Here is a 27,719-nt window from a genome sequence, read left to right on the forward strand (position 1 = left end):
CTCCCAGAGTGCTGGGATTACAGGCATGTGCCACCACACCTGGCCGAGGAAGGGCATTGCAATCTGAGGGAACAGCCTGGGCAAAGGCCCGGAGGAGGGAAACGTGGGATTTTCTCATGGAAGGTCTGTGTGGTTCAGTGTGGCTGGCGGTGCAATCTTGAATGTGACCAGATGGGGGTGGGTGAGGAGCAGAAACATCAAGAGGGCTGGAGAGGTGGGCAGGGCTGGCGTCTCATGGAGCTTTAGCCCCGGCAGGATCTCCTAGGATGTGGGAGTCATGGGAAGGTGTAACCACTGGGCACAATGATCAGATGAGGGGAGGGAGTGGGAAGAGGCAGCAGGTGACTAGTGAGGAGGTCCAGGGAAGTGAGGTTGAGGGCGGCCCAGGGGTGGGGTTTGGGCTAAACAGGATCTCACAGACAGGACTTGGGCTCAGCCTGCAGGAGGTGGGGGCAGAAGGCAAGAGGGTGGCACTGGGTGCAGGGAAGGGCAGCCTCTGGCCGATATGCACTAAACCCTTTCTCAGTGCTCATGGCAGCTATGCTGTTGCCATCGCTACCGAGCTGATGAGGAACTGAGGCTCAAATCTGGTAGATCGCTTAGGGCCGCTCAGCAGGAAGAAGGCAAGCTGGAAACAGAATCCGAGGTCTTTTGAGTAGCAGTGAGCAGATTAGACCTGGCCAAGGCCCTCCCCGTGCCTGGACCTCTGGTCCCCTCGCCTCACTGCAGAATGGAGGAGGGTGGAGATGAGCTGCCCAGGGCCAGCTGCCTCTGGGGCTCTATAAGGTGGTGCTCTCAATGTCTCTTCTCTTTGGCAGAACCAAGGAAAGCATGTACCACTCACTGACGTATGCCACCATCCTGGAGATGCAGGCCATGATGACCTTTGACCCTCAGGACATCCTGCTCGCTGGCAACATGATGAAGGAGGCACAGATGCTGTGTCAGAGGTTGGGGGCATTGGGGGCAGGGATCAGAGGTTGGGAGGCCCACCCTCCTGTCACCCTGGCCCATTCCAGGGCCTAACATGCCACTATTCGCACTGCTGCTTTTGGCTAAGAGGTTGTGTCTGCATGTGCTGAGAGCCATCCCTGTTGGCCCTGCCTCAGGAGCTATGTTGTCTGAGCCAGTTACTGGGCAGCTTTTAGGGACCAGGGTGACAGAGTAGAGGAGGAGGCACCAAGACCTGGGTGGGCAGGAGGGTGGGCCAGGCTGGGCACGAAGACACATTAAGGAGAGGAACCGAAACGTGGGACAGGTTGGGAGCTGCCAGTAGCAGTGTCACCTGGCCAGGAAGCGGGTTGGCCAGGAGCTGCTGTATAGCCTCAGCCCCAGGACTGATCAGGTGGTAACTGTCCCCATTTTACCAGTGAAGGCACTGAGCCTCAGAGAAGTTAAGTGACTTTTTTGCCAGAATATCAAACCTCTTCCGCCTGACCCCTAAGCCTGTGTTCTTTCTGTTAGCTCTGTCTCTTTAGGAATGTTCTAGGGTGTAGCAGAGAGGGGCAGAGACAAGTGTGGCCTCTCTCTAATCCTCACCTGAGGCCCCTCTTTTTCCTCTTCAGGCACCGGAGGAAGTCTTCTGTAACAGATTCCTTCAGCAGCCTGGTGAACCGCCCCACGCTGGGCCAATTCACTGAAGGTGTGGCATCCAGGACATCCTCTCAACCATGCTAAGCCCAGGTGGCCAGCTCCAGGCCCAGGAAGGGGCAGTTTTCCTCCCTGTCTTCGCCTAGGGGGCCAGGCCCTGGTGTCCATGCCAGGACACACATGGGTCAGAGCTGGGGCCTTTTGAGGCTCTCTAGTGAGGGTGTGGGGGGCGGGTGAGACCCACTTATGCGATAGCACTACTGGCTGAGAACCTGCAAGTCAAGGAAAGGGAAAGCTGTCACAAGGCCAGGGCTCTGCTCCTCAGGCCAACGGGTGTTTAGAGTTGTATGTGCAGTTAAGTTTACTGATTTAATTATCCTAGTGATCACATGGGCCCCAGAGGGGTATGTGGTTTCAGCAGCTGAGTCACTGGGACAACATGAGAAGAGGTGGTCTGGGGTGTCATGGTCCATCCAGGTCTTTGTGCCATGACCACATGCAGCTGTCCTGGAGGCAGCAGTGTCTGACCACAAGCAGTGAGGGGCTCTGCAGCATAGGGGAAAGTGGCCTTACCCTCCTCAAGAGCCCTGGAAGGTTCTAGCGCCCCACAGTGCATCTGATGTTGGTGGGTACACAGCACCTACAGTGGTGCTTGGAGGAGGGTATGAGCTAGCTTCTAGGGACAGTGACGAATGCTCTGAAGCACTGGGTGATGAGGTAGGGGACAGGAGAGGTGCCGACATAGGTTCCCTTTGCTTTTGGGGAAGTTGGGGTGTGAGGATTTGTCCCAGGCCTCCTGACTAGAGTCCCGGGAGGCCACGGGGCTTTGGTTTTCTCCCCACAGAGGAAATCCACGCTGAGGTCTGCTATGCAGAGTGCCTGCTGCAGCGAGCAGCCCTGACCTTCCTGCAGGTAGGGACCCCCACTTGTACAAACAGGCTGGGATTTCAGAAGATCAATTTCCACGTCCAACCATGACCCATCCCCTAGAGCAACTGTGACCCATCCCCCATAGCAACCACGACCCATCCCCTGTATCAATCATGACCCATCCTTCACACTCCTGCCCCTGGCAGGGCTCAAAGGGAAGTGATGGGCATCACCTCCTCATACCCTGAGCACACATGCTCCCACCATTACCGGGATGCTGTTTCCCCTGTGTGACTGCTCCATTTGATTCGTTCAACAAGCATTGTAGCACCTATGATGTACCAGACTTTTTACACATGGTACAGGTATGTAGTTTTTACATACCTTACACACATTACAGTTTGTTTTTGCTAACATTTACATTTGTTATTTAATCTTCACCTCAGAGGCCTGTGAAGGGGAGACTTAGAGGAGAGGGGTCACTTTCCCAAGGTCACATGATTAGAAAATGATGAGCAGGGATTTGAACCTAGGTCTGACGAAGTTGGAGCCCAGGTCTCCTCACCACACAGTGGGAATGATGAGAACGATCACTGCATGCTTTTGCCTGAAGCCTGGGTTATAATGAGAACATATCATCATCATTATATATGTGTATTTAGCAGGAGAGGGACATATGCATTTTAGTGTTGGGATGCTGGTTAATTTCATAGCTTTTTTTCTATCTTTTTGACCTGGAGAGATTAGAATTGGATTAATCCTAATCCTTGCTTTAGGATTCACTGTAATGATTGCACCATAAATGACATTTTGTTTTGTTTGTTACATTTTTACAAATAATGAACACCCACCAACACCACACCCGACTGGAGGACAGAACGCTGGCAATAACTCTCCTCACCCTGGGGCTCCTCCTCACCCTGTCCATGCACCCAACAGGGGAATCACTACCTAGAGTATTATGTTTATTGTCCCCTACCCTTTTTTGTTGTTGTTGTTGAGACAGAGTCTTGCTCTGTCGCCCAGGCCACAGTGCAGTGGTGTGATCTCGGCTCACTGCAACCTCCGCTTCCTGGGTTCAAGCGATTCTCCTGCCTCAGCCTCCAGCTAATATTTGTATTTTTGTATGTTTAGTAGAGATGGGGTTTCACCACGTTGGCCAGGCGGGTCTCGAATTCCTGACCTCAAGTGGTGCGCCCACCTTGGCCCTACCCTATTTTTTTTTTTAAATAGCTTTCTCAGCTTTGTACTCACGTCTGAACAGCATATTGTGATGTTTCCGTTGGTTTTGAGCTTCCTAAGGGGTGTGAGTCTTGCTTTCTTCACCCAGCCTTATGTGACTATGTTGCTTGCTTTCTTCACCCAGCCTATGTGTTATTCCCTTGCATGAACACACCGCAGTTTGTTTATCTGTCCTTCTGCTGGTGGCCACTTGGGCTGTTTCTGTTTCTTGGCTATCATGAACTTCCACAACCCTTGTCCATCCGTTTCCGTTGGGAGTACACAGTGAATAGAGCTGCTGGCGGGCTGTAGGCAACAGAGCTTTACATTTATAAATGTGATAAATACCTGCTTGTTGTAAAAACCACAAACAATCCAAAAACAAGCATCCCCCCTCCTTTCTCGCAGTCCCTCCACCTAGAGGGAGATACTGTTAACCACTGGGCGTGGCCCCTCCAGGCCTCTCTCCAAGCACAGAGTATGTGTACCTGGGAGGCTGGTCCAACCCTGGGCATTTTAGAGGTTTTGTTGGGCCAAAGAGCAGGGAGGCCTGGTTTGGCTGACCTCCAACCTCATCCCCCCAGGGTTCCTCACACGGAGGGGCAGTCAGGCCCAGAGCCTTGCATGATCCCTCTCACACCTACAGCTGCCCACCTGGGCCAGGCCGTCAGCATCTTTTCCTCCTGCAGGACGAGAACATGGTGAGCTTCATCAAAGGCGGCATCAAAGTTCGAAACAGCTACCAGACCTACAAGTGAGTGGGGCTGGCCATCCGCTTGTGGGGAGACCCTGGGCCACAGCATCTGCTATGCTGTCCCCCTCAGGCGGCTTTGTGGGAGGAGAAGAGTACTAACCGAGGCCAGAACCTAGTAGACTGCTGTTGCAGGCTGATTTCCATGCCCTCAGGACCTCGGTCTCCTGGAATCATATTCCTCTGGCTTTCTGGCTGTCTCTCTTCCCTTTGGTCCCTTGAGTGCCTACTCTGTGCCTGACCCCTGCTGGGGAAAATAAGACAGATTCTGCACAGGGTGTTCTGGTGGGGGCAGGGAGACAGCTACAGGAACAGCCATTTTGGGAACAGCAGCAGAACTCCTACACATCTGTTAAGGCCCAGTCCAAATGCCACTTTCCCCATGAAGCCTTCTTTAACCCCTGTAGTATACAGGAAAGGCATACATACACACACATGCACACACACACACACACACACGTGCACGCACGTGCTCTCTGCAGGCCAAAATCATTTCCATGCTATCTCTGGATCCTTGACATTCAAACTGGCCCAGGCACAGGCCGTGTTTATGAATGAAGATTCAGTTTGGAGCATTTTTACCCAACATGGCTCCATAATCCCTTATCTGTGGTTCCCACAGCAACAAAAGCTCTGAAAATCCAGTCCCCCACTCACCAAGTTTTGCATTAAAACTTATTTCCATTAAAAGTTGGTTTGAGGCTGGGCACGGTGGCTCAAGCCTGTAATCCCAGCACTTTGAGAGGCCGAGGCAGGCGGATCACCTGAGGCCAGGAGTTCGAGGCCAGCCTGACCAACCTGGTGAAACCCTGTCTCTACTAAAAATACAAAAATTAGCAGGGCGTGGTGGCAGGCACCTGTAATCCCAGCTACTCGGGAGGCTCAGGCAGGAGAATCGCTTGAACCTGGGAGGCGGAGGTTGCAGTGAGCTGATATCGTGCCACTGCATTCTAGCCTGGGTGACAGAGCGAGATGTCATCTCAAAAAAAAAAAGGGGGGGGGGCGGCAAGAGGTTTATAGAGAGTAGATAAGGTTTGAAATATGAAGAGGGTTATGGAGAAATCACTATGGAAACAGCACAAGAGTGACTGGCAGGACGGAGAAGCCCAGCTGAAGCTGGTGATGATAAATTTACAGTGACACCAATCTTACTACACCTGCTCAGTAGTCCACATGCACCACAGAGAAGGCAGATAATTTACTTCATGCTTTTTCCATCAGGCAGGAAAGATAGAAAAATAACATGGCAAAGGGGGCTAAGGATAGATATGAAGCTGTAGACCAAAAGACAGGGAATAAAGTTTTACTTTTACAGGAGGAAAAGAATTCATGATGATGGATATTGGGGATAGTTGCATAATAATGTAAATGTAGTTAATACCTCTGAATTGTACACTTAACATTGGTTAAGATGTTAAATTTCATGATATGTATATTTATCACAGTAAAAACAAAATGAAAAAAAGAGGAAAAGTAAAAAAGTCTTTTTTTTTTTTTTTTTTGAGACGGAGTCTTGCTCTGTCGCCCAGGCTGGAGTGCAGTGGCATAGTCTCGGCTCATTGCAACCTCCGCCTCCTAGGTTCAAGCGATTCTTCTGCCTCAGCCTTTCGAGTGGCTGGGACTACAGACGTACGCCACCCCGCCTGGCTAATTTTTTGTATTTTTAGTAGAGATGGGGTTTCACCACATTGGCCAGGCTGGTCTCGAACTCCTGACCTCAGGTGATCTGCCTGCCTCGGCCTCCCAAAGTGCTGGGATTACAGGCATGAGCCACCATGCCTGGCCTATTTATCATCTTTATCTCCCCATTTAATGTGGCTGCTTCCCTGCAGGGATATTGTGAGCTTGTTACAAGGTATTGCTAGGGTATAATGTACCATATAGCACGTGGACATTACATTACCTTGGGGGCCTATGCTAGAATTTTTCTAGAAAAACCAGACAAGTGCTCTGGCCCCTTCAGCCTCCCTACCAGCTGCCAGAATGATGTCGCCAAAGCACACACCTTGTCAGGCCACCCCTTGCCAACTCCCAAGGCTCCTCTTGCTCTTAAAAGAAGTCCTGGGTTATTGCCGAGTCCTTCCTGGGAGCTCACCCCGGCCCTTCTTGCCACATCTCCCACTTCACTCTGCCTTAGGTCATTGGGCCTTACCCCACTTCTTCAAATATGCCAAGGTGGTTCCTACCTCAGGGCCTTTAGACGTGCTGTTCTCTCTGTCAGAAACACTTTCTGCACCGGGCTTTCTGTACCAGATTTCAGCTCAAATGTCACCTCCTCAGGGAAGCCTTTCCTATCCCCAGACTATGTCAGGCCCAAGGATTCTTCTCCTTGGAGCCTGTCATCACCCTCATAGTGACTCAATCGAGGCGGGGGGTCTGTCCCTTAAAGTGAGAATGCTGTGGGGGCAATGGCTTGGTGGTTTTGGTCCCTGCTGTCTTCCAGTGCCTGGCACAGAGAAGCCTCAAGCTTGCTAATTGAAAGCCTTCAAAATGCTGTCAGCCCAGGAAGGAGGCAGACACATCATTAAAGCCTCTGTTCTGCCCCAGGTGGCTGGGCTAGGGGCTCTGTGCAGTTGGTAACCAGGAGAAATAGAGTTGAATTCCAACCAGGAGACTCCAGGAAGACTTCCTGAAGGAGGAGGTGTTTGGGTTAGCCCAGTGGTTTTCAGCTAGGGGTGACTTCCCCCTGTGAGACATTTGGCAGTGTCTAGAGACATTCTGGATGTCCAGCTAGGGAGACGATGCTACTGGCATCTGGTGCTCAGGGGCCATGGATGCTGCTAAACATCCTACAATGCACAGAACAGCTCCCCTGCCACCCCCACCAACAAAGAATTATCCAGGCCAAAATGTCAGCAGCGTGGAGGCTGAGAAAACCTCTTTTAGACAGGATGTGGAATACGAACAAATGTCCAGAAGCTGCCCATGGCAGAGTGTGCCAGGGCCCATACGGCTGAAATTCAGGGGGTGAGGAGTGTGTTATCATGGTGGGAGATGGGGTTCGAAATTCCTCAAATATCAGCTCTCAGGATTACCAGAACTGTATGAATCCACCCCCAGGGAGTTTACCTGAGGCCCAGCTGGAAGGGGTCCCAGCCCCTACCCCCCACCCCCAGCAGTGGCTGAAACAGGACTTGGCATCTCTCTGCAGGGAGCTGGACAGCCTTGTTCAGTCCTCACAATACTGCAAGGGCGAGAACCACCCGCACTTTGAAGGAGGAGTGAAGCTCGGTGTGGGGGCCTTCAACCTGGTGAGTGCTTCTCCCCCATTTCCACAGCACCTGGCTCGAGCTCAGTCTCCCCTTCTGTCCCTGACTCATGTGTGGTCACTGCCAAGTGCCCCTGCACCTGGCTGTGTGCTGGGCACCAGGATCCAGAGGTGACCAGACGTGTGGCCAGCCTTCAGAAGCTCACAGCTGGGGTGGGGGTGGTGTGGGCGCTGGAGCCAGCTGCAGAGTCCATCGGTGCATTTCTTCCCAAGTCAGGCCAGTAGCTTGAAATCCACCATGGTGGAGCCTTCACAGCACCCGACCTTGGCACACAGAATAAATCAGGGCTTTCTCTGCCCTGGAGAGCTGCTGGTTAAACATTTACCAGTGGCAGGGAAGGAGACAGCTGATGACTTAGAGGGGACAGAGAACTAAGTCTTCCTCCTGCATGGAGTGGGGGAAGTTTTCCTACGGGAGGGGGTGAGCATCTGTGCTGGCTCCTGAAGGATCCCTAGGAGTTTCCCAGCTGGGGAGGGGCTTCCGGGCAGAGGGAGCAGGAAGGCTGGGAAAACTGCCTGATCAAGGGAGGAGGAGCTTCCCAGGGAAGATTTAGCCTCGGGAACCTAGGTGGCCAGGGGTTTCCTGGCTAGGTTTCCTGGCGCCTGCCCATGGACCCCTGAAATCTTAGCTGCCATCTGCTGCCTGAGCTTTGGAAAACATTAGCCTAGAGGCTTTCCAAAGTTAGAGGGGTGGCCCTCTCCCTTCCAGGTAAAGCCTGTTAAAGAGCTAGACTTGGGACAGTGGGGGTGGCCCCTGCCCACTCTGGGTACCTTCACATGCTTGATTGCCTCCTTTCTTGCAGACACTGTCCATGCTTCCTACTAGGATCCTGAGGCTGCTGGAGTTTGTGGGGTTTTCAGGAAACAAGGTAACCACCTGCCTCCTAGCACCCCTGACCTGCTCAGCCCCAGAAGTGGGGCTGGGCTGCACAGGGTGGGGCTGACAGGCCGCAGGGCCTAGGTGCCTGTCCTGGCTCAGCCCCTCTCATTGTATGGCCCCGGACAATGCCCAGACCTCCCTGGGCCTCAGTCTTCTCTCTGGACAAATGGGGCTAGTGATCCCTGCCTGGCCCTCCCAGGGTGCAGAGGCTCTGGGTGGGGGTGGGTGTGAAGGGCAGCTCCATCAGTGGCCCAGGATCACAGATTCTCTGAGTCTGACAGGTGTCAGGGGCTGGTCCCTCTCTCCCTAGATACTGCCTCAGTTTAAGACTTTGAGCAAGTCCTTCCCCCAAGGACCATTTTCTGGTGCCACCACTTCATCCAGCAGATGCCTGAGGGAAGCTCTACTGGGCATCAGACCTTGAGGAGGAACCAGAGAACTCAAGCACCCAGAGACTTTACTGAGGGCAAGAACCTGAGTACCAACCCCAGGTTGAAGGCAGCAGATCAGGGAGGGCTTCCTGGTGGAGGAGGCCTAGTGTGGTAGAAGGAGCACTGGCCTGGAAGTTAGGAGCTCTGGGTCAGTCCAGCTTCATCCCCTTTTCTCTGTGACTCTGAGCAAGTCCCTCCCTTCTTTGAGCCTCTTTTTAGTAAAATAAGGGCCTTGTTAATGGACCAGATAAGTGTTTCTCAAACATGCACTGGCCCTTACTGATATTTGCCACACCCACGGACCTCTCTATTATAATTTATATATTACTTTTCTCAAAAGTGACTCATGACTTTTACTGAAATTGATTTAAAGGAAACATCTCTACACAAGCCTCCATATTATTTGGCAAGATAAGAACATAATCATAAAAATAAATACCACGGGGGCCCAGCCAACTTTTGGAAAGCCCAGCTAGACTGTGTAGCCCGGGTTCAGCCAGGCTGCCTCTTTCTGAGAAAGTGGGCTTAGGGTAAGAGAGTTCGAACCCCACGAGCAAAGGACTGGGGATTTCTCCTGGGCACCACCAAAGGATAGAAAGATAACAGAAGGGAAAACCCTCACCGTGACTCAGGGTTTCCTGGCATCTGCCCATGGACCCCTGAAATCTTAGCTGCCATCTGCTGCCTGAGCTTTGGAAAACATTGGCTAAAGGCTGTGAAGGTCTCTTTCAGTTTTGTTTCCTTAAGAAAGCACATGGGTCATGAGTAGGATTTCAGGATGAAAAAGGGAGGGCCCAGAGGTGAGGCAGTGTGGCCTGGCCAGGCGGGTTGCGGGACCTACTGTGCCAGCCTGGGCTTCCTCTTTATCTCGAAGGCAGGGGAGCCATGGAGGGTTTGAGGCAGGAGTGAGGCAGGTCAGATTCGTGTTTTAGAAAGAACAAGAATGCTCTGGAGGACAGACAGAGGGGCAGAGACTGCAGGCAGGGAAACAAGGTGGGGGGTCTGCCCCCAGCCCCTCCCCAGCCAGGCTCTGGAGGCTTCTCCCCCAGGAAGGCTTCCCAGGCCCCACCTATGCCCTGAGCCCATGGCTGGGATCATCCACCTCCGTGTCTCTCCTGCTCCCAACCAGACCTTGGGCCCTCAATACCCATTGCAGGGCGGCCAAGCCCGTGACTACAGGGAGGGTGGGGAAGGGGCTGTGGAGAAGGTGGGGGACACCTGAGACCCGCCAAGCCTTTGTCCTGGCCTTGGCAGCTGTGTCCCCTTCCCCTAGGAATGTGCGGGGGCACTGAGGGGCAGCCCCTTGCTCAGGGCCACACAGCTGACCTGGCCCCCAGGGTTCCAGTGCTCTTCTGCCCCTGTGCCGGCAGCACTGCCCATACAGCTGTCCAGCTGCCTCCCAGGCCCCTGCCCTCTCTGGGAGCCTCACCCCCCCTCCCATCCCCTCAGGACTATGGGCTGCTGCAGCTGGAGGAAGGCGCGTCAGGGCACAGCTTCCGCGCTGTGCTGTGTGTCATGCTCCTGCTGTGCTACCACACCTTCCTCACCTTCGTGCTCGGTAGGTGTACAGGGGGACCTGGGGCCCTGGGGTTTGGTCGTCTCCAAGGGGGAAGCAGAATGAGGGGCTACAGACCCTGCTCATGCCCCTATGGCTAGGGATAGGGGTACTGAAACCAGAAACAGAGCCACATCCACTGTTCTGGGGACTGGCCTGCTGACGCCCACTGCCTCACAGTGTGACTGGGTTCCAGCCTCAGTTTTCTCATCTGTGAAATGGGGGTGATTGTGCCCACCCTGTGGAGGGTGTGAAGACACTGTGTACAGCACTTTATGGTTCTAGGCACAGCCTTGGTGGACGCAGGCTCCTGGTTATCGAGCCCTGTGAAGTGCTGGGGGCGATATCTGCACTGCCTTATTTAATCCTCATGTCACCCTAGGGACAGGGAGAATTATCCCCATTTCACAGAGGGGGAGGGGGAGACCCCGGGAAGCCCCTGCTGGGTTGCTGGCAGGATCACAGAAGCCAGGGGTGGTGACATGTTCTGTGTCTCCCCCACCACCTCCTCCAGGTACTGGGAACGTCAACATCGAGGAGGCCGAGAAGCTTTTGAAGCCCTACCTGAACCGGTACCCTAAGGTGAGCCCCATGCGCTGCCCGGTACCCCCAGCCCACAAATACCCACAGACCCCATGGACCCACATGGACTTACATGTGTGTCATTGCAGGGCGCCATCTTCCTGTTCTTTGCAGGGCGGATTGAAGTCATTAAAGGCAACATTGATGCAGTGAGTGATGGGGGTCCGGGCCGGGGCTGGGGATCCCTCGGGGTCTCCCAGACCAGCAGGAAGTCAGGCAGATGTGACGTACTCAGGGACAGGACAGACTGGGAGGGGGCCCCAAGACAGAACCAACCAGAGAGCAGGGGCGGGAGAGGCCCTTCTGGCAGAGCAGCCTGGGAAGACGAGGGAGGAGGAGGCATTTGTGGTGCCTGGGATGTTGACTGGGAGATATAGGACTGCAGCATTGCAGTGGAGGGAGGTGGAGGGATGTGCTTGAGGGAGGCAGAGGTTAGGAAAGCCCATCTGTTTAGGGCATGGCGATTAGGCTGGAGTCTGGTACCTCCCCTCCATTATAGCTCTGTCCTGCTCTTTCATTTTGTTACTAAAAACCAGAGTCCTAGGTGGGGGCTGTATTTGAGCCCAAGGTCATGTAAGACTTAGGAGGTAAAACCAGGACTGGAGGCCAGATCTCCTGGCTCCTGGGGCCCCACCTGAGCCTAGCACAGGGCTGGACCACTATGCCCTGGAGGAGTCCCGGTCTGCTGTGGTGTTGGGAGGTTTGGAGGATGCAGAGGGGTTGGGGCTGGGTGGGCACCCCTCAGGCTGACCAGAAGGTGCCTGCAGGCCATCCGGCGTTTCGAGGAGTGCTGTGAGGCCCAGCAGCACTGGAAGCAGTTCCACCACATGTGCTACTGGGAGCTGATGTGGTGCTTCACCTACAAGGGCCAGTGGAAGATGTCCTACTTCTACGCCGACCTGCTCAGCAAGGAGAACTGCTGGTCCAAGGTGGGCTGATGCCACGTGTTAGGGGCATTGGGTGACCAGGGCTGACTATGTGCCTCCAGACCACGGGCCAAATCTCTAACTGAACACAGATGTCTCAGCTGGAATCTAAATATAACCTTAAATTCTAATACGACTCAGGCTTGGAAGGAACTAAAGACCACAAGAGAAACTTCTGAACCACAATGTGTCACAAAGAGATTTCTAGTCACAAAGGACAGAAACATGGCTCCCTCTGTCCAATAGAACTGTCTCTATGGTAGAAATGTTCTACTTATGCATGGCCCAAATATGGTAGGCACCAGCCACATGTGCACAATGAGCACATGAGATGTGCCTAGTGCAACTGGGAAACTGATTGTTTTCAGTTTTATTTAATTTTAATTAACTAAATGTTAAATTTAAATAGCCATGTAGGGCTAGTGGCCACTATATTGGACTATGCAGGTCCAAAACACAAAAGGCTCATATAACTGAACATTCTTGGCACATCCAACTTCAGGTAGGGCTGGATCCAGGAATTCAAATGATGTTGTCTGGCTTGGTCTTTCCATCTGTGGCTGTGCTCTCTCCTATGACATCTTTGTTTCTGCTACATCTTTGCAGGAAGGTTCTCTCCATGTGACAGGCAAGGTGGCCATGGGCTGCTTCTACTCACATCCTCCCCTTGGTTTCAACCAGAGTCCCACAGTTGAGCCTCACTGGTCTGACTTGTCACATGCCAATGCCTGGAACAGAGGGGTGGGAAGATTCTTCATGGGCTGAGAGTAGGAGAGGGGCGGTTCTATAGAAGAAAATGATGCACCCAGAAATAGTGGAGGGATTAACAAGATGCCATATAGGCAAAACAAAGCCAAACAGATGCCCGCCTACCAAAGATGAAATTTATCACAGTAAGTATTGAAATAAGTGTTAGCTTGTACCATCATAGTAATGATAGTGCAGAAATTGGAACCAAGAGTCTTAGAACCACCTAGCTCAGCAAATGTCTAATCTGTTATTTGTAAATACACAGGACATGTGTCTTCATGGCTTCATCCCCTGCCCATAGCAGATATTGCTAATCAATCCTCTGCCAAGAGCCTAGCTGTGACCTTAGATGCCTTCCCTGCAAAGTTCCAGGCAGCTGTTAGAACTGACCTGCATTGGCACCTGTTAGGAGACCTGTCATCTGCATCTGGTCCCTCCCCCTCCTCTGCATGGAGGTCTCTTTTCAGTAACCCTGCCTGGGGACCAAGCTGAAGGGGAATTCTCTGGGTCTGGGGCAGGTGGGGCAGGGGAAGGGAGCAGGCTTCTACTGAGCTCTCAACATGTGTCTGGCACCTGTCATGTCCTCCACACCACACCCAGTGAGGAGAAGTTATTATCTCCATTGGGCACATGAGGGCCACTGACGCTAAGCGAGGACTGTGACTTTCCCACCCACGTGGCTGTTGGTGACAGACACCAGATTTGAGGACAGTCCTGTGTGACTCAGAGGCCTCTGCTTCTCTCTTGCTCCTAGAGTCCTCCTGAGGAGTCGGGGCTTGCCCTGAGCCCACCCTGCTGTTGAAGGTGTTTCCTCAGGCCCAGCTCCCATGGCCCCCACACCCCCTCCTCATCACCTCCTACTCCCAACAAGGACAAAGCCTCAGGGAACCTTTTTTCTTTTTTTAGAGACAGGGTCTTGCTGTGTTGGTCAGGCTGGTCTTGAACTCCCGGGCCCAAGCAATCTTCCCACCTCTGCCTTCTAAAGTGCTGGGATTCTGGGCCTTAGGGAACCTTTTTGAACTGAAAGTGACTCTTGAAGCCTTCCTGTAGAGTGAGGTGGGCGGCTGGGGCTAACCACATGGGGAAGGAGAGACCTGGTGGGGGCACACAGCTGCTATGTAGAGGAACAGAAGGTGGGCCAGGCCTCCCAGCTGTCAGGAAGTCTGGCTCAGTCCCCAGCCCGCTGTGTGGCTTTGGGGTAGCCAGTCCCTCTCTCTCTGCAACACTCTCCTCATGAGGACTTCCTGTGAAAAATGGGGGTTGTAACCCTCTGAGTTCTGGGGCCCCACCCATTTCTAATCTCCAGAACTTGGCCACCACAGACTCCACCAACTTCTAGTCCTGGGGCCTGGGCCTCTGGCCGTTGCCATAGGCACCACCCGCTCTGTGCAGGCAGCGCCCCCCTCTGCCAGGATCCTCCGAGGTCAGCTGCTGGGTCTGACCCACAGACCCTGGCTGAGCGACGGATGAACGGAGTATGCGGACACAGGCTTGCCTGTCAGCAGATAGGGGACCCCTGCCAGAGTCAGCAGCGGCCCCCATAAGCCTGCCACGCTTGCATTTATTTAGTACAGATGTAATGACAAAGGCCTAAAGCAAACTCCATTTGTCAGTAATTAACATTGTTGCCCCCCTCAGAGAGAGCAGTCCTCCACATGATGATTAAAGGCCAGGTTCTGAGGCCTAAGTAAACCAACTTATCTAGATCAATTCCCTTACTTCTTGTTATCTACTCTGAGAGAATTCAGCTGCCTTCAGCCAAATCCTTTCCCGAAGCTTTTGCAAAACCTCCCAGCCTTCCAAGAAGGTTTGCTTCTTTCTGTAATTTTTCCCACCACCCTGACCTATCTCCTGCAGTCAGCCCTGTGGAGGCCTTTGTGTTTCCCCCAGTGCTGGCAGCCTGGAGGCTGAGATGGCCAGAAACAAGGTGGTGACAGTGGCGTGCTCAGGGCTTGGGAAACCCACGGAGCTAAAGGCATCCCCAGGCAACCTAATAGGACAGGAAGGCTTCTGAGGAGAGACCTCTGAGGTGGGTCTTGGAGAGGAAGGACTTAGGGAGGCAGAGTGGAGGAAGTGAGAGGACACCCCAAGCCAAGAGGGTGGCAGGACCAAAGGCTCAGAAGCCAGGGCGCTGCAGAGGGGCTCTGTGCCGCAGGGTGAAGAGTTTGTGCGGCAGAAGGGCAGGGGGCCTGGATCAGGGGAGACAGCTGCTCTTTTGTCCCAGCATAGCCCCCGTACATCCCTGGAGAGGTGGGGTGTCCACAACTCTAAGTCACAGCCTCCATCCTAACCCTGGTGGTGCGGTGAGGGTGAGCTGTCTGTGGGCAGGAGGGAAGACTCTTGGAGATGAGCCTGGTGGAGAAGGGATAATGGCATCCCAGGCCGAGGAGCAGCACAGGCAGAGGCCTGGGGAGAGTTTAAGGAGTGTAGGGGAGGAAATGGCAGAAGATGAGCCAGAAAAAGAAAGGTTAGGGCAGGTCATGGAGGACGTGAGTGGCTGTTTGGGCTTTATCCAGCAGTGGGGGAGCCTTGGCAGGCTTGTGGCTTAGATAGGTACTTTAGAAAGCCCACCAGCAGTTGCTGGGCCACCCCCACTGGCCAGGTCCTGTTCTAGGACAGGAAATACAAGAATGAGCAGGAAAAGACCCCCTCTCAAGGCTCATGTCCTAGTGGGGAGACAAGAAACACAGATGGGCAATATAACATGATGTCTGGTTCCGGTAAATGCAGTGAAGAACAAGCGAGGCCGGGTGCAGGGAGTGATGGGAGGGGCTCCTTTGTAAGGGGAGGTCGGGGGAGGCCTGTCTCAGAGGACACCAGAATGGAGCGCAGGAGCAGCGCGTGGCAGTCACAAGGCAGGCCGTTAAGGCAGAGGGAGCTGTGCAGGGCAGGGCAGGAGTGTGTTTGATGTGTCCTGGGAACAGCCCTGAGGCCGTCATGTGGCCGGAGTGCTGCAGGTGTCAAGGAAACTGTAGGAGATGTCTCCTGAGTGTGATGGGATATAACCAGATTTCCAGAAGGAACTGACATGATCTGACTTAAAAAGGTCAGTGTGCGAAATGGCTTGCAGGGGACAGGAGTGGGAGCAGGGAGATAGGAGACAATGTGTACCAGGACAGCAAAAAGCCATCCCGGGTAGCCTGGACCAGGGAGATGGTGTGGAGATGGTGGCAGTCCGATAACGAGAGCCGTAGGGCAAGGCCAGCAGGATCCTAGAGTGAGACGGGAAGTAAAGTCACTGGGACTTGGTGCCTCCACGTTAGGGGCAGGGGAAAGGGAGAGGACAAGGGCGACCCGGGAGGTTAAAGATGGGACCAGGGCCAGGCGCAGTGGCTCATGCCTGTAATCCTAGCACTTTGGGAGCTGAGGCGGGCGGATAGCTTGAGGTCAGGAGTTTGAAACCAGCCTGGCTAACATGGTGAAACCCCGTCTCTACTAAAATATACAAAAATTAGCCTGGCGTGGTGGTGCATGCCTGCAGTCCCAGCTACTCAGGAGGCTGAGGCAACAAGAATCGCTTGAACCCGGGAGGCGGAGGTTGCAGTGAGCCGAGATCGCGCCATAGCACTCCAGCCTTAGCCTGGGCGACAGAGCGAGACCATATCAAAAAAAAAAAAAAAAAAAAAAAAAAGATGGGACCGGGAACAGGTTTCAGGGAGGGAGACTCTTCCCGCCGTGGCCCACGAAGACCAGCTTTCCCTCACGTTGTGAAGGGCGGGCTGAGGCCCCGGCATGGGTGGGGCTGCCAGGTGAAGACCGCTTTGCGCCTGCTCTAGGCAGGACTCCCGGATGTCCGGCGCCCTTTCCTTTCCACCCTTTCTTAGCCAGGAGGCAGGAACTGTGGTTCGGGGCTTGGCCACTTGAGGGCAGCACAGAGCCAGGCTCCTGTCTCAGGACTTCTGAGGAAGGGGCGTGGCGTGCAGGGAGGACTGGGTGGGGTAGGGGGTCTCCCGCAGGGCCACGGTTTCCCTGTCAGGGTTGGCTGTGCATCTAGTGGGCAAGATCCTGGGGTCGACTCCCGGCTCTGCCCCATAGCTCTGGGGTCCCAGGAAGCAGAGGTGGGGTACGGACTCCTTTCTGGCACTGGCTTTGGGATCAAGCGAGGTGCTGGATGTGATGTGCCTGGCACACACAGCAAGGCAGTTAGTTCTACCAGGGTGGCCCGAGCTGAGCCGACCCAGGCCCTGCTCACGTTTCTGGCTCAAGACTCTTCTTTTTACAGCCCGTGCTTCATCCTATTGGTAATCCACACACATCCTGCCACTTCCTGGCTTTGCTCAGCCTCTTCCCCTTGGCTGGAAGGCCCTGTCTGGGGCCTCAGGGAATTTCCCCATTGCCCTTCAGGGGCCCACTGTGAAGCTGTTGCTTCCCGGAAGCCCCGAGTGCGCCCCTGTCCTTGTGTCTCTGCCGCAGCCCCAGCCTGTCCTGCCCATTACTAGTTGCATGGATTCTTCTTGCCACTGCTTCAAGTGGAGAAGAAGGTGGCTGCTTTGACATGGGTTGTCCTGGATTCAGGTCTTCAAGTTGCTTCAACTTCTTACCTTCATTTCTACGCTGGGGCTTGGAGACAACGGGAGCTCCTGTGCTGGGCCACGTGAGGTCCGTCTGCAGATTCCAGCTCGGCTGGGGCTGGAGGAGGGCTGCTCACACCTGGCTGTTGCTCTGTCTCGCACAGGCCACCTACATTTACATGAAGGCCGCCTACCTCAGCATGTTTGGGAAGGAGGACCACAAGCCGTTCGGGGACGACGAAGTGGAATTATTTAGGTGGGTCCCACCATCGTGCTCCCACTGTGTAGGCCGCTCCCACCGTGTAGGCCGCTATGGACAGACCAGCCAGGCCACCCTGAGCTGTGAGCACTGCGGAGGGAGGAGTAGGGTGGCTCCCTGCCCCCACCCCAGGACTGCCCCACCTGCGTGTCCTCCCCTCCCATCACCACCCGATGCTGCTGCTGCTGGTGGTTGGAGCCCTTTGACTTTTTTCAGAGGCTTTCTTTCACAGAAATGGTTTTGTCAATATCGTCTCCCTCTGAGTCTCTTTCATGTGGGCAGTAGGACAGATGTGGCTGCAAGGTCCAGGGAGGGAAGGTCTTTCACTCTGCTGAGTTAACCTGAGACACTCAGAGAAGCACAGTAGAGAGCTGAGAGTGGGAATCGAACAAACAAGAGTAAACCCAGCCTCTGCTTATTAGCTGTGTCACCTTGGACAACTTCAGCATCTGTAAAATGGGAACAACAATCTCCACCTCGCAGCACTGTTTTGCAAATCAACTAGATAATAAATGTTAAGAGCCTGGCATAGAACTAGGAGCCTAGAAGCTGCCCACTAAGTGGTGGCTGTTTTCATTCTTACCTGTACCACCGTGTTTGCTTCCTGTGAAGCGTCTTTAGAGCAGAGCTCAGCCTTGGCAGGTGGAGGATGGAGCTTAGAGCCTTCCTCCAGTCTTGGTGAGGTTGACCCCAATTTGCAGACCCAGAAATGGGTATAATATGAGCCTCCTAGGCTACTGTTGTCACAATAATAGGGCATTTATCACTTACAGAGTGTCTGCTACTACAGCAGACTCCATGTCCCCCTCTCAGATGACTCTTCCAGAAAGCCTAGGAGGGCAGGTGTCATTACCTCCATTTTAGAGATGAGGAAATTAAGGCTAAGAGAGGTTCTACAGTGAATAAGCAAAGGAAGAGTTTGGGGGGACCTCACACCCACATCCAGCTGTTTCCTGAGCCTAAATGGCTCAGGCCTGAGGTCACAGCCACACCCGGTGACTGTGGCAGAAATAGGAGGAGGGTGGGATGGAGCTGGGTGGGTGAGGCCCCAGATGTGGAGGCGTGCCTGGCGGCATACCGCATTTTGCTCTGCCCTTGGAAACAGCTGAGAAGGCCAGAACTCACGAGGCAAGAGTTAATTAAGGGTTTGAGCTGTTTGGTCTTGGGTAGGTCCCACCCTTTCTCTGAGTGTTGGTCTCTCCTGTGATATTGGGGTTAAACTTCTCTTGGGTCCTCCCCAGAAATGGGGCCTGGGAGTGGAGGTGATAACTAGGAGGCAGGGCCGGCCCAGGGGTGTTTGGCACACTCTCATCTCTGCCAGCTGGTGGGGAGGAACCCCTTGCCCAGCCATAGGAAGTGGCCAGGTCTTGGGGCAGGGTCTCTAAAATTATAGCCGCGGGCTATTTCAGACCTAGAAGGCTCTTTAGAGTCTAACACTGTCATTGTGCAGATGGGGAAACTGAGGCCCAGAGAGGGGCCAAGCATAGCTGGGTAGGCTGGGAACCCTCCGCCCTCTCCTGCTCTTTCTCATCCTCTCCCACCCTCCCCATCTCTTTTGCAGAGCTGTGCCAGGCCTGAAGCTTAAGATTGCTGGGAAATCTTTACCCACAGAGAAGTTTGCCATCCGGAAGTCCCGGCGCTACCTCTCCTCCAACCCTATCTCGCTGCCAGTGCCTGCTCTGGTGGGTAGGAGGTCTGGACTGGCGCTGCCCTCCGGGTATAGGATTGTGGGGATTCACTGAGAGCCACGGGGGTGGGGGGGGTGGATGAGGAGAAAGACCTTCATGCCTCGGGGACCTGGGGAGGGTTTCACAATTCACCTGGGAGTCTGGCCCACCCCCTACCCCTTAGAGACGGTCCATGGGGGCTGGGAGTGGAGAGACAGGCAGGCTGCAGATAAAAGGCAGAGAGGGACACCCTCCTGGACAGAGAGCCCCATGTCCCTGTGCCCAGGCAGAGGCATCACCCGGCTGCCAGTGATCCCAGCCTGTCTGCTCCAGTCTTGTCACAATGATTATAATTGTTTTCATGGTCCCTCTCACTTGGCCAACCTTTTCATGTTATATTCAACTCTGAACTCACGTAATAGCCAACATCGTTATCGAGCACTTGCTATATTCAAGGCTGCCCATATCCATTGCCTATTGACTGATTTGAGACTCACATCAACCCTCTGAGAAGGCGCTGCTGGTGTCTCCATTTTACAGATGGGGGTAATAAGGCCTAATAGATCAGTAGAAAGATCAAATAACTTGCCCAGGTCACACAGCTGGTGAGTTGGAGTCAGAATTTGAACTCAGCAGTCTGGGCCCATAGCCCATATTCTGAGCCATGGTTGTGATGCTAATTCTATGCACGATTTGAGCAGGCGTCAGGTAAAGTTCCAGCTTGCTAAGAGTCCTTGTTATTCAAGTAGTAAGGGAGCCAGAAAAGTAGAAGGAAGCCTGCTTGAGAGACCTTTTTCTGGTCCTGGCTGTACTGTTCATTAACTGAGTAGCTTTAGGTTGGTTCCCTCTTCCCCTTATGTAAAATGGGTATAATAATAGATTCCTTTCCCATTTCACAGAGCAGTCATGAGCATCAATGAGGAAAATGTGTTAAACACTTTATAAATTGAAAAGGTCAATATTTATGTAGTTTGATTTAGCACTTACAACCTGAATATTTCTAAAGTTTTAAAACATTTTATGGTTTAAAATATACAATAGGCCGGGCATGGTGGCTCACACCTGTAATCCCAGCACTTTGGGAGGCCAAGGCAGGCAGATCACCTGAGGTCAGGAGTTCGAGACTGGCCTGATCAACATGGAGAAACCCCACCTCTACTAAAAATACAAAATTAGCCGGGCATGGTGGCGCATGCCTGTAATCCCAGTTACTCGGGAGGCTGAGGCAGGAGAATCTCTTGAACCCGAGAGGTGGAGGTTGCAGTGAGCTGAGATCGAATCGTACCATTGCACTCCAGCCTGGGCAACAAGAGTGAAACTCCATCTCGAAAAAAAAAAAATACAGTAAAGCTATTACTATCAAGTGGAGCAGGAGGATATTGTAGGAAGGGTAAGAGAAGCAACTATACCAAAAACTTAGGGGAGAATTTCCCAAACTGTAATCTGCAAAATACTGTTTATGCATTAAATGATTTATGTGATTAAATACATTTGGGAAAGACTGGCCTAAACACAGTTTATATACTGTAGGCTTTCTTGGAGTCTTTATATATTAATCTAAGAAGAAGCTTAAAGATATGTTTTTTCTCTAACTTATTTGGCCACAGAATCATTTTTAATTTTAATTTTTATTTATTTCGGGGGAAGGGGAGAATCGTTTTTTTAAAAATGAAACATTTGCTGGCCGGGTGTGGTGGTTCATGCCTGTAATCCCAGAACTTTGGGAGGCCAGGGTAGGTGGATCATTTGAGACCAGGAGTTCAAGACCAGCCTGGCCAACATGGTGAAACCCCATCTTTACAAAAAATTCAAAGATTAGTGGGGCATGGTGTCCTGCATCTGTAGTCCCAGTTTCTCGGGAGGCTAAGGTGGGAGGATCGCTTGAGCCCAGGAGGTCAAGGCTACAGTGAGCTGTGATAGTGCCACTGCACTCCAGCCTGGGTGACAGAGTGAGACCCTGTCTCTAAAATAAAATAAAATAAAATGAAACATTTGCTAACTTGGGACCACAGAACAATTTGAGAAATACTGGTCTAAACTGAAATTCCCTTCCTAGAACATAATAACAAGAACCACAGCAATAATGTCTTTCTAGAACTTTATGGCTACAAAGTGTTTTCACATCCATTACCTGGTTTGATAGTTTAGGAAACGCTCATTTAAGCAAACACAGTTATTATGAATGAAAGTTTAGTACTATTATTTTATTTATTTTTAAATATTTATTTTAGAGTTGGGGTCTCACTCTGTCATGCAGGCTGGAGTGTAGTGGTGATATCAGCTCACCATAGCCTCAAATTCCTGGGCTCAAAGGATCCTCTCACTTCAGCCTCCTGACTACAGGCATGCACCTCCATGCTTAGCTACTATTTTTATTTTTTTGTAGAGATGATATCTCACTGTGTTGCCCAAGCTGGTGTTGAACTCCACGGCTCAAGAGGTCCTCTAACCTCAGCCTCCCAAAGTGCTGGAATTACAGGCATGAGCTACTGCATTCAGCCTAATTTAGTATTCTGAGCTTCCTGGCAGTCGAGGCAAAAACAAACAAACAAAAGGAACCAATAGCTTGACAAAGACAAGGTGAAAAGAAAAAAAAATTTTTTTTTTTTTTGAGATAGAATCTCACTCTGTCACCCAGGCTGGAATGCAGTGGGGTGATCATAGCTCACTGCAGCTTAGATTTCTTGGGCTCCAGCGATCCTCCCACCTAAGCCTCCCAAGTAGCTGGGACCCCAGGCTTGCACCACCATGCCTGGCTTTTTTTTTTTTTTTTTTTTTTGGTTGAGATGGGGTTTCGCCATGTTGCCCAGGCTGGTCTTGAACTCCTGAGCTCAAGTGATTATGATCCACCTGCCTAAGCCTCCCAAAGTGCTAGGATTACAGGTGTGAGCCACCATACCTGGCCCCAAGACTTTTTTTTTTGAGACGGAGTCTCTGTCACCCAGGCTGGAGCGCAGTGGCGCCGTCTCGGCTCACTGCAACTTCCGCCTCCTGGATTCAAGCGATTCTCCTGTCTCAGCCTCCCGAGTAGCTGGAATTATTGGTGTGTGCCACCACACCCGGCTAATTTTTGTATTTTTAGTAGAGATGGGGTTTCACCATGTTGGCCAGGCTGGCCTCGAACTCCTGACCTCAGGTGATCCACTCACCTCGGCCTCCCAAAGTGCTGAGATTACAGGCGTGAGCCACCATGCCTCGCCCCCCACCAAATTTTTTTAATTAAAAAAAAAAAATCTAAGAAAAAGAAAAAAAGGAATCAGATGTGTTTTAAGAGTCTCAATGATGGTAACTTCATTCTGAAGGAAATGGAATATGAGTGTCATTATTTAGCCCATTGCTTTGGGAGACTAGGAGTAGGAGAGAAGGTGACATAGCTTTAAATTCTGTTGTCCTGAAATGTGTGTATGGAGCATGGCCTGGTCCTCAAAGGACAGAAAGTGTTTGGCCCCAAAGAGTTTGGGAGAAAGGACATAATAGCACTCAGGGAGGGCATGAGCAGAAAAATAGCTGGAAAACTTGGGCAGCTATGGGCAGCACATTACGGACATTGGTCCGTCTTACATCTTCACTGGGGTAAGGTGAGATCTCAGTAAGAAATCAATGATAAGGCTCCTACAATCCCCTCAGGCCCACAGCTTCACAGGCTGACTGAGACCTGTCATGGATGATTAGAGCTAGAAGGTCCTTTAGTGAACCTCTGATCTGAACTGCCCATTTTGTAGATGGGAAAACTGAGGCCCCATTAGGGAAGAAACCTAGGACTGACTTGCCCCCATGCCTTCAGGAAATGATGTACATCTGGAACGGCTACGCTGTGATTGGGAAGCAGCCTAAACTCACGGATGGGATACTTGAGATTATCATTAAGGCTGAAGAGATGCTGGAGAAAGGCCCAGGTGACTTCCCTCAGGCCCTTGGGCCCACCAGACTAGGTCAGGTCTTTACAGCTGAAGTTTCCCTCTGCCAAAAATGTCCTTCCTCCTTTCCCTACCTTGGCAACTCTCCTTTATCTCTCTAGACTGAGCTCCTCCAAGCAGCTGTTCCTGGTCCCCCTGGTAGGGTCAAAGCCTCTGGGCTCCCGCAGCCGTGGGGCTTCCTTCAGTGCTGACCTCACTGTATTGTCATTGTCTCAGTATTTGCCTTTCCTTCTTAGATGTGACCCCCACTGAGGACAGGGACCATGTCTGATTTACCTGTGTCCCTTTGACCTAGCACAGAGTAGGGCGCTCCATAAGTAACTGCTGCAGAAATGAACAAGTCTGTCTTTTTCCCTCACATCCCTATTTTCAGAGAACGAGTACTCAGTGGATGACGAGTGCTTGGTGAAATTGTTGAAAGGCCTGTGTCTGAAATACCTGGGCCGTGTCCAGGAGGCCGAGAAGAATTTTAGGAGCATCTGTGCCAAGTAAGTGCCTCTGCGGCTGCTCCTTCTGGGTCTGAGTCTCCTAGGTAGAATATTCAGGGCTTCTCCATCCTCATGCCCACTGCAGTGGCTGACCCTAGCCAACCCCCACTCACCACACAGGTACTAAACCAGTGTCCACTCTGTGCCAGGACTTGTGCCGGGACCTGTACAGATAATTCAGACCTGGCCTCCCAATGCCACCAAATTGCCTGACTACAGGAGTCCAACCACGTTGTTTTGAGTGAACAGTGTCCCCTGGAGTTTGTAATCAGTGACTCTATCCTTGCCCTCAGGGAGGGCAGTGTGACAGATGGCAAGCTGTAGGCAACCCAACCAAGGCTCGTCAGGGCCATGCTAAAGGAAAGCAGAGAGGACAGCAGGTGCCCCAAGAAGGGACCTAAACTTAATGGGAGATACCAGGAAAGGCTTTCCAAGGCTGATGTTGAAAGTGGGAAGTTCATCAGGCAGAGAAAGCAAGGGAGGACAGGTTTGAAGTGGAGTAGGTACAGCATGCACCAGTGCATGGATACAGGAAAGACACCTGAGGCTGGGGTGATGGTGATGGGGTCTTTACCTGCCTAGGTGAAGTCATAGAGAGAAAAGATTGAAGATGAAATAAGGAGGGATAGAATGAGAAGGGCCTGGATGTTTTGTTCACAAGGCTAAATTGTATCCCAAAGAAGACAGCCAGAAAGGGTACCAGGCAAGGAGGACTTGGGGTTTAAAAGGATATCTCCAGGGCAGCATGGAGGTTGGGTCAGAGAGGGTAGATCAGAGACAGGAGACTTTACAGTTTAATAAACCATTCAACCTGGAGAAAGGGAGATCGGGACTTAGGTGGCGGTGGACTAAGGACATGACAGGAGCCATAGGTTGTCAGGGAGCTGGAGCCCAAGGTACAGGATGGGAAGGCTTTTGCTATGGATCCCAGCCTTTCTAGGGCTGGGTAGTGGGAACCTCCCAAAATTGGAGTTCGGGTTAGGAAATCCTCACGTGCAGTTTGGGAAAGGCTCAGGAGGAGGAACCTGAGCCATGTCCTCTGTTCTGCAGTGAAAAGAAGATTAAATATGACCACTACTTGATCCCAAACGCCCTGCTGGAGCTGGCCCTGCTGCTTATGGAGCAAGGCAGAAACGAAGAGGCCATCAAACTCTTGGAATCTGCCAAGTAAGGCTTGAGTAACCTCAGTCTGTCCTTTGCTCCCTCTGAACTCAGTTCAGGAGCTGGCTGGGGACAGAGTTGCCCAGACAGCAGTGAGCGGAGTTGCTAGCAAGGCCAGTCTGGCAGTCTAGAGGGTGGACCTGTGTCCCTCGGAATCCAGCTCTCACCTGTCATATAGGAAACTTCTTTCTTAATGTATAAATGGGCAGTTAGACTCCCAGAGGCAGGAAGTAAGTTCCCAAGGTGACATCAGAAGCCGGCTGCACAGCTATGTGAGGACCCATGCCTCCTGCCTTCCAGGGTAGGGGTCTATTCCCTAAAAACACCCCTTCAAGCTTAGGAACCCAGGAAGACCAGGAGTGGTTCCAGTGGGCATGATACCAGGGATGAGGGGCCACAAACCCTTCTGGTTAACTCTCCCATTGGGCAGGGCTCAACTCTCTCTGGACACATTAATTTCTCTACAATCCTTCCTTGGCTCGCGGGGCTCACACAACTCAAACAGGAGGAAAAGCATCTCTGGGAGCAAGCAGCCTCATGTGTCTGATTCTCTGCTCAATTCCAGACAAAACTACAAGAATTACTCCATGGAGTCAAGGACACACTTTCGAATCCAGGCAGCCACACTCCAAGCCAAGTCTTCCCTAGAGAACAGCAGCAGATCCATGGTCTCATCAGTGTCCTTGTAGCTTTGTGCAGCAGTTCCGGGCTGGAAGACAGAGACAGCTGGACAGAGCTCCTGAAAACATTTCAAAATATCCCCTCCCCCTGCCCTGCCCTGCCTTTGGGGCCCACCGGCGCTCCAGTTGGATGGCACAACATGGTGTATCCGTGCAGAAGCTGAGCTGGCATTTTCACCAGTGTGGCCAAGGGCCTTTGCCAAGGGCAGAGCAGGTGGAGCCCTCTGCCTGCCCTATCACACATACGGGTACTTGCTTTTCACTGTGATGTTTAAGAGAATGTATGAACAGTTTACATTTTCCTTAGAAAAACATTGATGGGATCACAGTTGGCTTTAAAAACCAACAACAATCAACCACCTGTAAGTCTTTGTCTTCACCTATTATCATCTGGAGATAAATCTCTTCATATGATGATGCCAAAGGGCAAATTGCTTTTCAAATTCAGCAAGTTCTTAGCTTGTGTGACGGAAGGGCCTTCAGAGGGCCTGAGGAATGCTTGGGAGAGGCTAAGCCTCAGGCTTCAATGCTTCTGGGGTTGGGCATGAGGATGCACACAGACACCCGCTACCTTACTACTCACACTTCATTTCACTCCTTTTGTAAATTTCCAATTTAAAAATCAAGCACGTCTTTTTAGTGAGATACAATCTGAGCTCTTCTGTAGAAAAATCAATCTCTACCAGTAGGAAATGCCAAGGCTTGATGGAAGAGCTGTGTGGCCCTTTCTATGCCAAAGCCAGGAATTTTGGGGGGCAGGAGGAGGTTCTCAAAATCCAGTCTGTATCTTTGCTGTATGCCAAACTGAAACCACTGGGAATAATTTATGAAACATAAAAATCTTCTGTACTTCACTCCAAGGTACATTTGCTTACTGACAGCATTTTTCTTAGAACTGTTATTCTTGACCTGTTGTGTATGTGTTAGATTCTTCAGTTAAGAGAAAATAGATATTTAAGTGCTGAAATTTATGCCCTTAAGGGATCGTGCATCATGTATTTCAATAAAATATGTGTTGCATGAATCCTTAGGCCCGGAAGAAAGTCTTGATCAGAAGCCACACGGCCTATGTATGTTTTATTTAGACCACACAATGTTTTAAACTTTTTGAATAAGTTACCAGCATTCACAAATGGGGAGATTTTACAGATGAATCTGGTTCCTGGCCTGTAATTTAAAAACAAACAAACAAACAAAAATGGCAACATTGAGCCTCATTCCCATGAGGCAACAATCAGCTAGAGCTAAGTCGAGGCTACTTTAAACACTTCCATTACCTTTCTGGCCCCTAAAAGCATCTGAATTTGCAACCTCTAGGATTGTTAAAGTGAGAACTCAGGTTCAATGACCAACACCAGGTTTTACCCTTCACTTTCTGATGTCAGCACACTTCAACCTAACCATTTCCCCGTAGGGAAAATCATGCACACAGTAAAAATATTCATCTGTGAAAACGTTACTCCCCAAATGCATGAATGCAATTTCTACAAGAGAAGAACCAGTTAAACTTTCCAGTCTTCTAGGATTGCTGTATTTAACAAACACGAGTATCTGCCAAGGGTCTGGGTTAATATATAAAGATCCAGTCGGTCGGGCGCGATGGCTCACGCCTGTAATCCCAGCACTTTGAGAGGTCGAGGTGGGTGGATCACGAGGTCAGGAGATCGAGACCATCCTGGCCAATATGGTGAAACCTCGTCTCTACTAAAAATTAAAAAAAAAATTAGCTGGGCATGGTGGCGCATGCCTGTAGTCCCAGCTACTCGGGCAAGAGAATCGCTTGAACCCAGTAGGCGGAGGTTGCAGTGAGCCGAGATCACATCATCACTGTACTCCAGCCTGGCGACAGAGGGAGACTCCATCTCAAAAAAAAACAAAAAAGATCCAGTTGACCAGCCTCCTATGGGTGATATCGAATGAAGTAATGGGGTTTAGGCAAAATATATTATTAGGGAAAAAAAGCAAAAAAACCCTCATCCAAGATTATCTTTTCCAATGGGTATTGTCAGAGTAGAAATGCTATGAAAAAAAAATCTCTCATGTTGTTAGAAAGAAACAAAAGAATGTCCTCCATAGAGAGTAATCCCTTTGCAAGCTATCTCTTCTCCAAAGCCTGGATGCTGGGAGACCAACCTGTTTCTAGGCTCCTGGACAGGACAGGGTGAGGGGGTAGAGACAGGCTGCAGGAGGACAGGCCTCTATGGCTTCCCCA

At 51.7% G+C, this 27,719-nt stretch overlaps 1 protein-coding gene across 10 annotated transcripts in view; it reads left to right on the top strand.

Annotated features, from left to right (window-relative positions):
- TTC39A (tetratricopeptide repeat domain 39A) overlaps positions 1-26,415 on the top strand; it is a 57,705-nt gene extending 31,290 nt beyond the window's left edge. For 5 of the 10 annotated variants that reach the window (XM_054554921.1, XM_054554954.2, XM_024237932.2 and 2 more), the window contains exons 3-18: positions 819-950; positions 1,566-1,642; positions 2,435-2,502; positions 4,266-4,435; positions 7,584-7,683; positions 8,504-8,569; positions 10,461-10,569; positions 11,081-11,148; positions 11,238-11,297; positions 11,916-12,077; positions 17,500-17,591; positions 19,156-19,276; positions 23,046-23,157; positions 23,552-23,666; positions 24,717-24,833; positions 25,393-26,415. In XM_054554921.1, coding sequence (XP_054410896.1) covers positions 819-950; positions 1,566-1,642; positions 2,435-2,502; positions 4,266-4,435; positions 7,584-7,683; positions 8,504-8,569; positions 10,461-10,569; positions 11,081-11,148; positions 11,238-11,297; positions 11,916-12,077; positions 17,500-17,591; positions 19,156-19,276; positions 23,046-23,157; positions 23,552-23,666; positions 24,717-24,833; positions 25,393-25,516 — 1,693 coding nt within the window. In that variant the 3' untranslated portion in view covers positions 25,517-26,415. Of the gene's footprint in view, positions 1-818; positions 951-1,565; positions 1,643-2,434; positions 2,503-4,265; positions 4,436-7,583; positions 7,684-8,503; positions 8,570-10,460; positions 10,570-11,080; positions 11,149-11,237; positions 11,298-11,915; positions 12,078-16,691; positions 17,066-17,499; positions 17,592-19,155; positions 19,277-23,045; positions 23,158-23,551; positions 23,667-24,716; positions 24,834-25,392 lie in introns of those variants that run through there. The other 5 variants (XM_024237910.2, XM_024237914.3, XM_054554976.1 and 2 more) reach the window with 2 other exon arrangements.
- Positions 26,416-27,719: the final 1,304 nt, after the last annotated feature.

Source organism: Pongo abelii, chromosome 1 (genome assembly GCF_028885655.2).
Source record: "Pongo abelii isolate AG06213 chromosome 1, NHGRI_mPonAbe1-v2.0_pri, whole genome shotgun sequence".
Taxonomy (NCBI): domain Eukaryota; kingdom Metazoa; phylum Chordata; class Mammalia; order Primates; family Hominidae; genus Pongo; species Pongo abelii.